Here is a 12,165-nt window from a genome sequence, read left to right on the forward strand (position 1 = left end):
ACCATGACTAGTAGGCATTACAGTTTAGTTTATTTTCTATTAAATGAAAATGATTAAATATGAATAATCTATTGTAATATAAGTTTCTAAATAAAACAATTCTTTTGTGCATTGGATTTTAATTTATTTAAGAAATGAAACTATTAGATAGGTTTCCTACACCAGACCGTCAGTTCTCGCCTTAGTAATTCCAAGTTACTGGACCAGGTCGTGATAATAGTGGGCAAAATTCTGTTATTTCAGTGTATTGATTTTGATACAGAGGATACAAATGTAAATGATAAAGAGGTAAAAGATGTTGATCATCAAGATCAGGTGCCTTCAACACATACAGATCCTCCATCCAGTGGGCTAGCGCTCCCATTGAGACTTTTACTCGGATCATTTTGGGCTCCGAAAATTAATGATCGCTCTCCAGGACAACTCTCCTCGTTTTGTTTTATTTTTGTTTTTATTTTGAAAAAGAATAAGAGAGTCAAATTTTCAAAAAAAAAAATTTGATTGTAGATAAGACATAACACAGAGATTTCACCCTCATTTTGTGAAGACTTTTTGATATGGGGAGCGAGGTTTCCCATAAGCACAAACCCCTATGATTAATTACCCCACCCGATAACGGGAGAGCACTTTCGATTAAAATCAACCATTAAGAATTGAGTATTCAACATATAATATCAGCAAAATTAGGATTTAAATTATAGAATTCACCAATTGAAGCTTAAAGCAGATAGTGGGAGAATGAAGACGAAACCAGATCAATATCCCATGGTTCTGTCATCCTGATCATTGTAGTCCCTGATCTACTTAGTCAGAGGCGATGGTCGACCAACCTGACAGAAGTATTTTTGTTAGCAATCATGGGTTGCGTCATCCAAGATATACTTATAGATCTAGAGTGGATATTTGTCTAAAGAAATAATTTTGTATACAACCTGTCAGAAGGATACCTTGTGTATATGAGCAACATTCTCTTTTCTCTTTTACTATTCAGAAAAAATCACATTTTGCACATGCTTAAAGCCATAATTTTGTAAACCATTTGTACATTTTTGTTTTAGTAATGCAGAATGTATATTTCAAAGAAATAACATCATTAGTAAGAATTCCTTTTAGTTTTTGTTTGAATTGTTTGTTATGAACTAATAACAATTTTTTGATAATAAACCATTTAATTTACAATAATAAAATCAATATTTCAGTGCTTTGATTAAATCATTGTGAACTTTCTTAACTTGTAATAAAATACGTTCAAATCAACCTAGACTTCTAGATCAGGCCATATGAGTTGAGGTTAAATCACACCATCATATACGTTTAACTTGGCCTTGATTTCTAGGTTATGCCATATGAGTTGAGGTCAGGTCCCACCGCCACATTTATGTTGTCCAGGTATACTATCTGCAAGACCAGGGCAAACTGCATAACCTAAATAATGATTTTACCTAGTTACTTATATATGCAATTTTGCTAATTAAAAAAAAAACAGAATTTTAGGAGATGATAAAATTTAAAGTAAAGTTGAGCTGGACAGTTTTGGCATTGGCCATGTTCTGAGAGGAAATAAATGGCTCAAGTTAAGGTGAGTTAGAAATGAAAATGCTAAGCTTATTAATTGAAATAGCAGCAAGAACAAACTTTAATGGAGACCGGAATCAAACACATGCTAAATACTAGCTCCAATACTTGTTGCTATTATGTTAGTGATGTGGGAGCATATACTGCAATCCCGTTTCTGCAAGGTCCAATGGAGTGCGGATTCCGCAAAATGCGGATCCCATGATGGCAGGAACACTGGCCGGAGACTTATCTTTTTTTATTTTTTTCTATTTTCGGCAAGTTTCCTTCTCTTTTTTTCTTTTATAGTTTTTTTTTCCTAGTCTCTATTTCTAAGTAAAGTTTGTACTTTTGGAGGGGGGTGTTATTTATATATTATTTTCTAATTTAGGGGACTTTTGATGATTGCTGTTAGTTTGGAGACGTCGTTCTCTGTTTAATTATCTTTGGAGTATTGTATCATTTAACTTTGCAAGTGTTGCAGTTGTATCTTGTTTAGGAAACGTACCTCACAAATTCAGAGCCCTCTTTGTAATTATCAGCTGGGACAGCCACCAAACAATGCTTATCCCCATCCAAATGCCATCGATCTCGCCTATTATGTTCCCCTTGTCAATCCACAACCACATCTCCGCAAAACTTGCGTCCTAAACACCTTTTAAGAGCTCTAAAATGCTATCATCTAGTATCAGAGCTTCATCACTTGTAGCAACAAGATCTAGCAATAAAAGAGTAAACCCCTACAAAGGTATCATCTAATATCAGAACCCACCAAGCCTAAGATTTTTCTAGATTTTTGTCTTTCTTGTCTCAATAAAAAATTCCAAAAAATTTTCACCATACCTAAAACAATTCCTAGCCTTAACCCTAAATCTTCAAAATCCAACTCTTCTACCATCATTAAACTTCACCCCAGCACCTACACCAAAACCTAAGCCCCCGCAACCTTTGATTTGCCATTCTATATCCGTCAAAACCTTGATCGAGAAAAAGGCACAATGTCATCTAAGAAAAATCCTCAAAGAGGTGTCCAGAAACTTACTATAGAGGATATGCAGTGAAAAATCTTCTAGCTATAGTAGAGGCTTGCTGCCTTTGAGAGAAGACGATCAAGTGAGGTCGCTCATAGCCATAACGGTGACTCGTCAGATCGAGCGAAGGAAGTGAATCCCTTCCATCAAATAATTTCCATGCAGAGGACCACTACCTCGATAATTTGGCATAGAATATCAGATAAGTCAGGATTTTGAAGTAAAAATGGATTTACTAAGTTTCGTCGGTCTCATGGATCCTGATGAGTTTATCGATTAGCTTCAAATAGCAGAGTAATCTTTTTAGTATAAGAATTTTTCTTAAGACAAGAGAGTTAAATTGGCAGTCATCAAACTCAGGAAAAGTATTTCATTATGGTGAGAGAACTTGAAACTTATTTGACAACGAGAAGGAAAGAATAAGATCACCACATTGTCTAAAATGAAAAGAGAGATACTTCACAAATACCTTCCCCACATTAGCGACAATACATGTTCATAAAACTCCACAGCCTGCGTCAGAGATATTCTTTTGTGGAGTACACAACAGAATTCGATAACTTATGCAAAAATGTGAGTTGGTTGAACCATAGGAGCACACAGAGGCAAGATATGTTGAAGGGTTGAGGTCATCGATTAAGAATGAGGTGCAACTAAGGGTGTAAATAAGTCGAGTCGACCTCGAGCCACCCTCTGCTTGAACTTGAGCTTGATTAATTTTAACCAGTACAAGCTTGAGCTCAAGCTTAAGACTATGAGTTTGAGTCAGCTCATTAATCGGCTTCTTATTATAAAAGAGAGAAAATATTATTAATTTAATGTATTGTTATAAAATGACAAATAAAATGAGCAATTATGAGAGAAATATAAGAAACCACTTCATAGAAAATAAAAAATGTCAATTTTTAATTAATACTTTAAAGATAAAGTCTTCAAATTTAATATATTTTGAGTATATTTTATATTAAGATTTTTTTAAATGAGCTGGCTCAAGAGCTAATGAGTCGAGTCGGGGCTAGCTTGAGCTTGGCTTGTTAGCTCATCGAGCTCAAATCACGATCCACTTATCAAGTTGAGCTCGAGCCGGCTCATGACTCGGCTTAAATCACTTACACTCCTAGGTGCAGTTGCAACCATATTGATCCCTACTCAATGTTCAGACCTTAGCTTTGAAGGTGAAGAAACAATAACGACACCAAGTGATTGTCATACCTTTCAAGCAAAGTTCAATCCCATGATCAGACAACCAAAGTACATCAATGGAGCAACCAATCCAACCCTGCTAGAGAAGAAACCCACACAGAATAAAGAAAAGGAGAAAGTCGCCAATAATCCTAAATCCTTCCCAGCTAGAAAATATTTCAAGTGTCACAACTTTGGTCATGTTGGGACTGAATGTCCAAATAAAAGGGTAATTTTCTTCACTAAGTGGGAAGTAGTTGAAGAAATGAATAGTGACACAAGAGACTAAAGAAGGAGATGACCCAAAAAAAGAGTATTGACTTATAGCCAACAAGAGAGAAACTAATGATTCAAGTCGAGCTTACGAAAAATACTTAAGCGAGACTAACAATGGTTGTTCTAAATAATACTGAGTCTAATGTAATGGGCATTTATACAAAGTTTGAGCATGTGGTGTCACAAACTACCATTTTGCAGGGTTCTGTGACATTATTTCCTATTTTCAACAAGTTTCCTTCTATTCTTCTTTCCTTTCTGGTTTTCTTCATATTTCTCTATCTCTAAGTATGGTTATTACTTGGAGGGCTATTTATATGTTGATATTTCTGGTTTAGAGAACTTTTGATAATTATTATTGTTTTGGGAGATGTTTTATATTTTATGCTCTTCGGAGTGATGTATCATTTTCTTTTGCAATTGGTGTGTTTGTAAATTGCTTAGAAACATGTGGCAGATCCTCCTCGACCTTCATACCGCATTGTTTTCGAGCCCAAATTGCTGTTTTTAGACGGGGCAGCCGTCGAACGACACTTATCCTGGTCCAAACGCCATTAAACTCATTTATTATCTTCCCCCTGTCATTCCACTACCACCTCTCCACAAAGCTACTTCCAAAACATCTTATACGAGCCCTAGAACGGTATCAGTTAGATTATCCTTAATCATGCATGTTTGAAGCAAGTAACAAACCTATGGGAGGTGATTTGCTAGGACAAATTTAATATTTTATAGGTGATTATTGTAGCTAGATTGAGATATAACTTAAATGAAGTATGATCTATTACTTCTACTTAATTTAATTTCATATTTAATGCTCATTATATGATATAATTATAGTTATTAATGGGGTTTAACAGGCAAAATTAAAAATAAATAGCCATAATTTAGCTTTGGTCATGATAGATAATGTAGTCGCCTCCGAAGGAAGAAATTCACATACCTTAATGGAAGCTCCTTTCGATAGACCAAGTCAACTTCAGCGCCCATCCCACGCCATATTGAAGCAAATTCTACAGCAATGTACCTGAGTTGATAATAGTGAGGTAAATACAATACGTTGGAATTCGGAAAGCATTAGAAAGCTAGCTTAAGATGATTTAAAGAAACTAAAAATATTGCAGCATACCCTGCCCCAAGTACCACAACATGTTTGGGTATCTCATCCAAACTCAATGCCTCATCTGAGGTGATCGCCAGTTCCTAAATTTTTTCCCCCAAAAAAACAAGGTTACAAAAATATCAGAACAAAATATAAACAAGAGGACCGAGGTTATGGGCACTATAATGATAATAAGCTCCTTCATGTACGCATAAAAAAAAAAGCTAAAATGATACTAAAAAATGCATCTTCTACCTCATCAGAATCTTTGTGATACCGGGGTTAACTCAAACAACAATAGAAAAACCAGATATTATTGTTGAATTCAAAATAAAGAAATACAAGCACACCAACGAATATAGAAATAACAAACAAACACAGCAAACACAATTAGGATTGTATCCCAAAGGGTGGTGGTCATTATGGGAGGTGAACGTGTGTTAGGTGGCTGCGGTTGGATGGCATGATAGCGGACGTGGGCTGCGGTAGGCTGGCAACAGGAGGGAAAAGTACTGCAGTAGGCAGGTAGGAACTGGGCTGCAGTGGGATGTGTAGGAGGTTGGTGATACCAGTAGGTAAGGTTTCTGGGAAGTGGGCTGCAGTAGTGCTTATGGGCAGCGGGAACAGCAGGGCAGCAGTAATAGAAGAGGGTGAGGACGGCTGGGAAAGTTTAAACAGGCTAGGACGGTGGCGGTAGCAGGCCGGGGAAGGGGTTTGGATCGGCTGGATGGCAGCGACAAACAGCAGCAACTGGCTGTCCGGGGTGGCAGCAAGGTGGAGTGCAAGTTTGGAAGGCAGCAGTAGGGTGGAAAACTGGCTCTAGAAGATGGCAGCAAGTGGGATCGCAAAAAAAAAAAAAAAAAACCAGCAAAGAAGAGCTATTTCCTGCCTAGGGTGGAAAACTGGCTCTAGAAGATGGCAGCAAGCGGGATCGCAAAAAAAAAAATAATAAAATAAAAAAAACCAGCAAAGAAGAGCTATTTCCTGCTGGCGGCAGCAGGTACGGCGACATCGACAGTGGAGGGAAGGATGCGAAGAAAGGGAAAGTTGAGGATGATCACCGCCTAGGAACGAGGTACAATCGGAGTACCACTCGCCCTTAGTACAATCCTAGAAGGGAGAATTGGAGATGCCAATGGTTGTCCCGACAGAAAACACACGCAGGACTGAAAACCTAAAACATGAAAATTAAATATATAACCCTATTAAAAAGAGACGCTAAACCCTATTGGAAGAGTCGGTCTGCTCTCCCAAGTCTAGACTGGTTCGGTCCATGTGACTGGAGACGCGGAAGAGGATCCCGCACCCCCTACGCCTGCGCCAACTGTTCGGGGCTAAGGGAGGTTCGATCTCATTCGGGAAGCTTCTGTTTGCATGTTGAAGGTGACAAAGCTGTTATAATCTCCTGCGATTAAAGGGTCTTTGACTGTATAGATAAGAGCACATGGATCCCACAATCGATTGCACTATCTCCCAAAAAATGTGAGAAGGTTTCTCCACTTGCGAGCAGTCATCCATATCAATCCAATCAATTGGGGGTACACTGTTGAACTGAACTGGGAATTCATGTCAAGTATACCCTACAGGGTCTTACAAATATAGCTCAAGGTTTTTTTTATCCCAATCAGATTTGAGGACAGACTGAACTCCCTCAAATGGTGGTGATTCTTACGGTAAGCTATTGAACATGATGTCTTGATATGTTTTTTGTAGTGACTGCTGAGTGTCTGGAATCGGCTCATTTGTCTCATTATCCTCAATCATCACCAAAAATTGACCTTGTTGGTGCTTCTCTGAAAGCAATAAAACATGTAACCTCAGACTTCGCAGAAATTAAGAGAACTATGTGGTTTCCATCCTTGGAGAATGACTAGGTGTTCTTGAATCCACCAGGCTGAGTTCTACAATCAAAGTGTTATAGCCTCTCCAACCGAATGTGACAGACATTCATGGGCACCACGTCGCACCACACCTGATCCTGCAACTGCTTCTCAATCGAGAACTCTGTAAGGCACTTTCTGTCAATGTTGACCCCATTCTCCTTCTTCAACTACGTCATAGAATATGGTTTGAAATGCCTCTGAGTCATGAGGATCAACTTGTTCACCATCTATATATATGTCACATTTTTGTTGTTGCCTTCATCGATGATGAGGTCGTACACAGTGCGATGGGCATGGAATTGTTGGGATGAAACTACTGTTGCTTCCTCATAGCCTCAGTCTGAAGAACCCATCGAACCAAAAGCATCTCGCCCTCATTCGATGGAAGCTGATACTCCTCACCTTGTTCTTTAGTTGCCTCTTTGTCGCACACTTCCTCCACAACACCCTACTCGGGGAAGGACACAACTCAGCTTGTCGGACAACTGAAATCAAGTGTCTATAACCATGACATCTGAAGCATTTACTGGCTGGGACTGTATTAGGAGTGCTGCTCTCCACAAGCTTCTTCTCAATCTGGGCAGTTCTATCATTCTCCTGGCCAATCACCTCAACTTTCTTAGGCGTGCTCTTATTGATGCCTCCAACTGTGGTAACTGTCTGAATGGAGACGGTTGCCTGTTCCACCTTTGTTATCTCTCCACTTTCATTGCTAATGTCTGAACGTCACTTAGCGTCCCATAAGCTTAAAGCTGGACCACATTGCTAATGAAGGGCTTCAGACCTCCTAAGTAATTGACTATCGAATGCTCCACTTTCTCAGTCATCTCACATTTCAAATTAAGCTGCATATATTTCATTGTATACTCCTCCACTGATAGTTCTCTCTGCTGCGGGTAGTGGAGCTTCAAGAAAATATCCTGACGGTGGTGTGGGGATAGGTATTGTTGCTACATTTCTTTTTTCAGTTCTCCCATATAATGATCTTATCCCGAATTTCTCTCTTCCTCTCCTTCAAATTCTCCAACCACAATAATGAGATTCTCTTCAATTTGATGGTAGCGAGCTTCACTTTTCTGTCAACTAATAAATCCTTGTATTCAAAGATCCTCTCGACAAGCTACAACAACTAAATAAAGTCATCCGGATTCATTCTTCTCTCGAAATCTTGTATATCCATTTTCACTCATGAGTCTCTATAATCCCCTAAATAGACTTCCTTTCTCAACCTCCTTTGATATTGAATCTCAAAGCTTCGTGGTCGACCCTCATCTTCATTGAGATCATCTTTACAGAAGGGATTCATATGTTCTTCTCGCTCTCCTCGAACCTCACTATCACGGTTGGTTGTGACCTCACCATAGGTCCTCTTCTCAATTTCATCGAGCCGTTGTAACACTCAGCTAAGTTGTCGTTGTATCTCTTCCATAGTAAAATCATGATAAACGTTTGGCACGTATCTCCTCGATGGCATAATTATAGTTTGGATGTGGGTAGGTGGGCATCAAGCTGAGAGTCTCCGGCGACTCCGACATTTAGGGGGTTTAAAGTGGGGGAAGAAAAATTTTGGAAGCTGGTTTTGGTAACCCTAGGATAAGACTAGGGTTTGGCTAGTTGTGATGCCAACTAAAACCGAAGTTAACACACACAACGATTGAAAAATCAAATATTATTACTGAATTCAAATCAGAGAAATACAATTACACCAACGGAAATAGAAATAACAAACATATACAACACAAACATAACTAGGGTGTATCCAAAAGGTTGTGGTCATTTTGCAAGGTGGAGGTGTGTTAGGTAGCTGCGGTTGGATAGCATGATGGCAGAAGTGGGCTGCGGTGGGCTGGCAACCAAAGGGAAAAGTGTTGTGGTAGGGAGGCAGGAATTGGGCTGCGGTGAGATGTGTAGGAGGGTGGCAATTTCAGTAGGTAAGGTTTATAGGAGGTGGATGAAGGGCGGTAGGCCGGTAGTGCTTATGAGGGGCGGGAGCAACAAGGCAGCGGTAATAGAAGATGCTATGGACGGCTCTAAAGGTTGGAACAGACAAGGGCAGCAAGGCTTTGCTGTCCAGGTGGCAGCAGCAGGCCAGGAAAGGGTTGGGGTCGGCTGGAAGGCGTTGACAAGCAGCAGCATTTGGCTGTCTGGGGAGGCAGCAAGGTGGAGCGCAAGCCAGGAAGGCGGCGTAATGTGGAAGACTGGTTCTGGAAGTTGGCAGCAAAATGGGACTAAAAAAAACAGGCAAGGAGGGTTGTTTCCCGGCGGCTGCAGCAGGTACGGTGACAGCGACAGCAGAGGGAAGAATGCGGATGAAAGGGAAGTTGAAAATAACAACCGCCTCGAAACGAGATACAGCCGGAGCACCACTTACCCATGGACACAACCCTAGAAGGGAGAATCAGAGACACCGATGACTGTCCCAACAGACAACACATGAAGAATTGAAAGCCTAAAACACGAAAATCAAATATATAAACCCAAGATAACTAAGGCGTGTCCCCACTGTTGAAAGAGGCGCCAAACCCTATTGAAAGAGCCGGTCAGTTCTCATAAGTCTGGACCGGTTCGGTCCAGGCGACGGGGAACGCAAAAGAGGATCCTGCGCCCCTTACGCCAATGTCTAACAATAAGCCTAACCAGTTAAATAAAACAAAAACAAAAAAAAATGCAAATTCCATCCTGTAGAGTATGAAATGTCAAATATGGCAAATAGATTATCATTCAGAATATCAAGCATTGGCAAAGAAATGATCTAATGCTCAAAATCAAGAGATTTATGCTAACTTCAAATGCAGTTTCCAATTCCAAGTAGAATATTCAAATTTTATAGCAGATGAAGCAACATATCCCTGGACATGTTCCTAATCTATACAACTTATATAAAGCTGTTCTAACATCCTGCCTACATCTGGACATCAATGGGCCTTAAACCAGGATAATAGCACACAGCAACATGGATGCATATTCAGTAAAATAATTTGCCTTAAAGGTAACTATAGTAGATAAATAGTTGACCCATAATACATAACAATACAACATCTTAATAATCATAACGCTGATAAACAGAACCACAAATATCCTAAATAATTTGTTTCGTTCTATGTTTTCCAAAATTTCTTCTTTGTTAGCTTTGCCAATGATCACATCTTTTACAAGGATTCTGCATGTTTCTTTTACACCTTTCTGAGAATTGCCAGTGGTTCCCTGCTTCTCATTGGCAATACAAATTAAGACTATTCTTGGTATGTGATTCAGAAAATAAGAGAGAAAAAGAATACAGCGAAGTAATAATTGTCATACAAACCTGACCAGGTATATTAACACGCTGAGCACGACTCCCAGTTGCAATCAAGATATGTTTAGCCGAAAACTGTTGCTTTGAACCATCCGGCTGAATCAACTCAACTCTGTTAACACTGACAAGCTTGCCCTCCCCCTCCAAGATGGTCACTCCAGCACTGGATAATAACCGCTTGTAAACACCATTTAGTCTTACAATTTCTTGGGTCTGCGGACAAAAAAAAGGCAGCCAATAAATCCTGCACTATGTAGCATCGATATGACAACAGGGCATGGACATAAAATCAATATTTTGAACCGAAGGATATTAATACACACACTCTCTCTCTCTCTCTCCAACTAAACACAAACAAAATTTATTTAACCATAACCATGTGCCCACAGGGGAATGTGAAAACACATAGAACCATGTGCATATATTTACTAAAGTTAGTTTAAAACTAAAAAAAACCAACGATGCGTCTAAGCTAATACACATGGGATGTCTTTACGTGCCCCAGACACCACCCATAAAACAACTTTAGCGGCATGGCCGGAATACATGCTTTCAATAAGCCCTTAGTAGGAATGAGGAATGGAAAAGTATGTCAAATTTTACTAAAAATTTGTTAACACAAAATATAAGCTCACAAAAAATACAAACTAAAAATTGTTTCCTCATTTATTCCAAATATTAAATATTTCTGAGTTTCATTGTGACATTTGTGAATTGGCAAAACATACCCGTGTATCTTTTCCTATTAGCAATAAAAGAAGTTCTCATCCTTTTCATCTGATTCATAGTGACATATGGGATCCTTCCACTATACCTAATGTTTCTGGGGCTCGTTGGTTTGTATCCTTAATTGATGATTGCACCCGGGTTACATGGCTCTTCCTTCTTAAACAAAAATCTGATGTTAGCACAGTTATACCTAACTTCCATTCAATGGTTCAAAATCAATTTGGGGTCAAAATAAAAAGCTTTAGAACAGACAATGCTAAAGATTACTTCAATCAAATTCTTTCACCTTATTTTCAATCACAGGGGATTATCCATGACTCATCATGTGTGGACACACCCCAACAAAATGGGGTAGCTGAAAGAAATAATTGGCATTTACTCAACACCATCCGAGCCTTACTCTTTCAAGAGAATGTTCCTAAGTCCTACTGGGGAGAAGTCGTTCTTACTGCCGCACATATGATCAATAGACTTCCCTCACGTATATATGATCAATAGTCTTCCCTCCCGTGTGTTAGAAAACAAAAGCCCCATAGAGGTCCTAAATAGCTTCTACCCTCACTTCAGAACCTCAAATGGCCTCACTCCCAGGGTATTTGGGTGTATTGCCTTTGTTCATGTCCACAAACAACATAGAAGGAAGCTAGATCCCAGAGCCATCAAATGTGTTTTCCTAGGTTACTCCTCCACTCAAAAGGGATATAAGTGTTACAATCCCTCTACCAGAAAATTTTACATCTCTGCAGATGTCACTTTCAAAGAAAATAAATCCTTCTTTTCCAAGTCCTCTCTTCAGGGGGAGATTTCCATGATGGAAGATAGTACTTGTGAGTCATTTGAACCACTTAAAACCCTTGACCTTCCACATGTGCCAGCCCGTGTTGTTGAACCTACATCAAACTCTCATCCTATCCCATCTGAATCTAAGTCCTCTGAACCAATCACATCTGAGTCACTTGATCCTGAACCCTTACCATCTCCTACTCCAACCAGTGTCACTCACGATTTCCCGAGATTTCCTCACGTGTATTCAAGGAGAAAGGCCGTTCCTGAATTGACACAAGTCCAATAATCTAATCCCCTCTATCCACTATCTCACTATGTATCTCTCAA

General features: G+C 39.4%; 1 protein-coding gene across 1 annotated transcript in view; it reads right to left on the reverse strand.

The window, feature by feature from the left end:
* Positions 1-12,165, reverse strand: part of LOC110027635 (glutathione reductase, cytosolic) — a gene marked incomplete at its 3' end in the record, with an annotated part of 102,453 nt that overhangs the window by 47,691 nt on the left and 42,597 nt on the right. Inside the window, 3 exon segments of the mRNA XM_020729144.1 lie at positions 4,987-5,070; positions 5,173-5,246; positions 10,333-10,536. Of these exon segments, the coding sequence (XP_020584803.1) occupies positions 4,987-5,070; positions 5,173-5,246; positions 10,333-10,536 (362 nt within the window).

This window comes from Phalaenopsis equestris, unplaced genomic scaffold, assembly GCF_001263595.1.
Source record: "Phalaenopsis equestris unplaced genomic scaffold, ASM126359v1 Scaffold000434, whole genome shotgun sequence".
Taxonomy (NCBI): Eukaryota; Viridiplantae; Streptophyta; class Magnoliopsida; order Asparagales; family Orchidaceae; genus Phalaenopsis; species Phalaenopsis equestris.